We start from the raw sequence: 3,031 nt of genomic DNA on the forward strand, positions 1-3,031 counted from the left end.
CATATGCGAGAATCTCTTGAACACTTTGTTGCAGGATGGGAAAAAAATCAAAAGATGACTTAAGGGCACATCAAGACCTAGCAGAATTGAACATCCGTCCCGAACTGCAAGCTATAGATAAGGGTGACGGAAAGTTTGTACTCCCAGCCTCCCGTGTCACACTGTCGAAGGATGAGATCCATAATATGTGTTTATTTCTAAAGTCCGTGAAGACACCGGATGGTTATGCTTCAAACATTTCAGCAAATGTGCATATTGAGGACAGGAAAATTTTGGGACTCAAGACACATGACCATCATATTCTATTGCATCAACTTCTCCCGGTTGCGTTGCGACATGCTGAGAAGGAACTCGCGATGGTGGTAATAGAATATTGCGGTTTCTTCAAGCAGTTGTGCTCCAAGGTGATTGATGTCAGGGAGTTTGAAGAATTAGAGGGACGTGTAGCCAATACACTGTGTAAAATGGAAATTCTATTTCCACCCTCGTTCTTTACGGTCATGGTGCATCTCACAATACATTTAGCATATGAAGCCCGCATCGCAGGACCAGTTCAATATCGCTGGATGTACCCTGTGGAGAGGTATTTATTATTATAATGCTCAATTAATATTTGTTAAATTACGTATATCAGTTTTATTTTGTCACAAATCATGAAACTATATGCTTGTAGGTATTTGGGTTTCATGAAACATTTGATGCATAATCGTGCACGTCCTGAAGGATCGATAGCAGAGAACTATATAAGTAATGAGAGTTTGAATTTCATCTCTCGTTACTTGCGGGGTGTGGAGACAAGGCTCAACCGTCCCCAACGAATAATTGACGGAACATTCTATAATGATCGTGGGGAGGACACTAGATTCCCCAGAATGGAGCTAGATCAAGCCCACACATATATCTTGAGTAATGATACTACATTTAACATATACGCGGCGTAAGTATTTAACTGTTTGAATCAGATCATATCACATCACAATAACTATCTCTATTTAACTGTTGTAAATGATTTTATTCTAGGCTTCACATCCGATATGTCCAGACTATTCTTAAATGCAGAACAAAAAACAAAAGAGTTATGGACACACACTCTAGACAATTCCCTGCATGGCTGAAGGGTGAAGTAAGATTTATTTACATTTCTGATTCGTATATCAAATATGTGCCTGACAACAGATATTTAAACTATTTGTTTCTTTTCTTAAAGGTTGACCGACGTATTACGAATGGGGTTAACCTGCCTGAGAAAATATGTTTATATGCCAGAGGTCCTTCTAACGTGGTAAAGCGTTATGGAGGCTACTGTATCAACGGCTTTAGGTTTAACACCATCGGTTTCGAAGAGAGACGACAAACGCAAAATAGCGGTGTGTTCTGCTCCTTCTCGCAACTGTCATACGCTAGTTCAAAAGATCTAAATCCGATACAAGGTGAAATCTATTGCTACGGTCAGGTAGAAGACATTGTGGAGATTTTCTATGGGATTAATAATGAAGTCAGACATGTGATGTTTAAGGTTCGTTGGAGTGAGCTGAAAAAGGCGAAGGATGACTACGGTTACACACTCGTTAATCTTAACAAGGAAATATATCAGACTGAAAAGTACATGTTAGCTGCTCACGCAAAACAGTGCTTTTATGTCAAAGATATAATGAAAAATGACGAATGGGTTGTCCTTAAGAATCCGCCTAGATCCTACATTCATGAAGCCGTGTCTGATGAAGATCATGAAGATGTTATCTTGGCCGACGAAACAGTTGCTGAGTTTTCCTTGACACAAAATAATCTGGTGGATGAAATTGCACTGGCGCGCCCTGATGTACCTGCGATTATATGTGAGCCAAGGCGTAAAATCAAAAAACGAGTCCACGGTAGAGTCGATAAAACTATAAGGACAGTCCTTTTGTCTGCACGCACACGGTCGCAGGCTAACCGCACACGGTCGCAGAGTAGAGCCTCAACATCATCATAATAATATAATGCTTGGTTATGATTTAAAAAGAACATTCATGTATCTGTTTGACTGGTTAACATGTATCAGTTTGTGTTATGTATTATAGTATTGCCTTTATATTATCTGTTTGACTGGTTATCATGTATCAGTTTTTGTCATGTATTATAGTATTGTCTTTATATTATCTGTTTGACTGGTTATCATGTATCAGTTTGTGTCATGTATTATAGTATTGCCTTTATATTATCTGTTTGACTGGTTATCATGTATCAGTTTTTGTCATGTATTATAGTTTTGTTGGGTACTCATTATGTTTTCAAAGTATAGATGACAAAAGGATTACGTAAGAGAGCGCTTGAGAGACTTATTGGTAGACATTCTGGAGGCGACGCACATGGCTCTACGTCAGGTATTTTTATTTATTTATTATATCTGTACATTTCTATAAACTATTAATACGAGCCTAACATTATTTTTTCACATTTCCTACGCAGGCCGCATCGCTGCTACACATGACGGGCCGCCACAGGACACAGGACGAGGAGATGCTCCACCTGATGCGGAGACACTCGTTGATCCTGCCCAGCATGCAGAGATGCCGCCGTCGCCTCCTCAGGCTGCAGATGTATTGGAGGAGCGCCGATATGAGCCATATAGCGCAGCTGTAGAAGCTGCGCCACTACCGCCGGATTCTATTCCGGATCAGCGAGCCCACGACCCGGCCAAGGTGAAGGAGGATTGGGATGCTTATCATGATTTGCGACTTATCGCACAGCAGAGGTATGAACAAGCAAGGCGTAGATGCCTCGAATTGAAAGGTGTGTATAGATTTTTATAGTTTATATGTTAATATTTTAATTTGTATTATCGATATTGATTGATTTATATTTCGCCTGAATTTCATTTTTTCGTAGGTACCGAGCGACCTACTAGGCGCGGCCGCAGTAGTACCAAGCCACAGAACCTCGTCCCAGATATTCGTCGGAGGGCCGTGATCCGATGGGAGAACGGCGTGCCTGTCGGGCCATTTGCTAACTCTTTCAACAATTTCCTCGCCGCTTTAGCCAGGAGACATGA

General features: G+C 40.9%; 1 protein-coding gene across 1 annotated transcript; it reads left to right on the plus strand.

Annotated features, from left to right (window-relative positions):
• On the plus strand, positions 2,325 to 3,031 carry LOC109830890. Its single transcript, XM_020398247.1, has 4 exons — positions 2,325 to 2,363; positions 2,449 to 2,772; positions 2,869 to 2,972; positions 3,023 to 3,031. The coding sequence occupies exons 2-4, from the start codon at positions 2,550 to 2,552 to the stop codon at positions 3,029 to 3,031; spliced, it is 336 nt and encodes a 111-aa protein (XP_020253836.1). The 5' UTR covers positions 2,325 to 2,363; positions 2,449 to 2,549.

Source organism: Asparagus officinalis, chromosome 2 (assembly GCF_001876935.1).
Source record: "Asparagus officinalis chromosome 2, Aspof.V1, whole genome shotgun sequence".
Taxonomy (NCBI): domain Eukaryota; kingdom Viridiplantae; phylum Streptophyta; class Magnoliopsida; order Asparagales; family Asparagaceae; genus Asparagus; species Asparagus officinalis.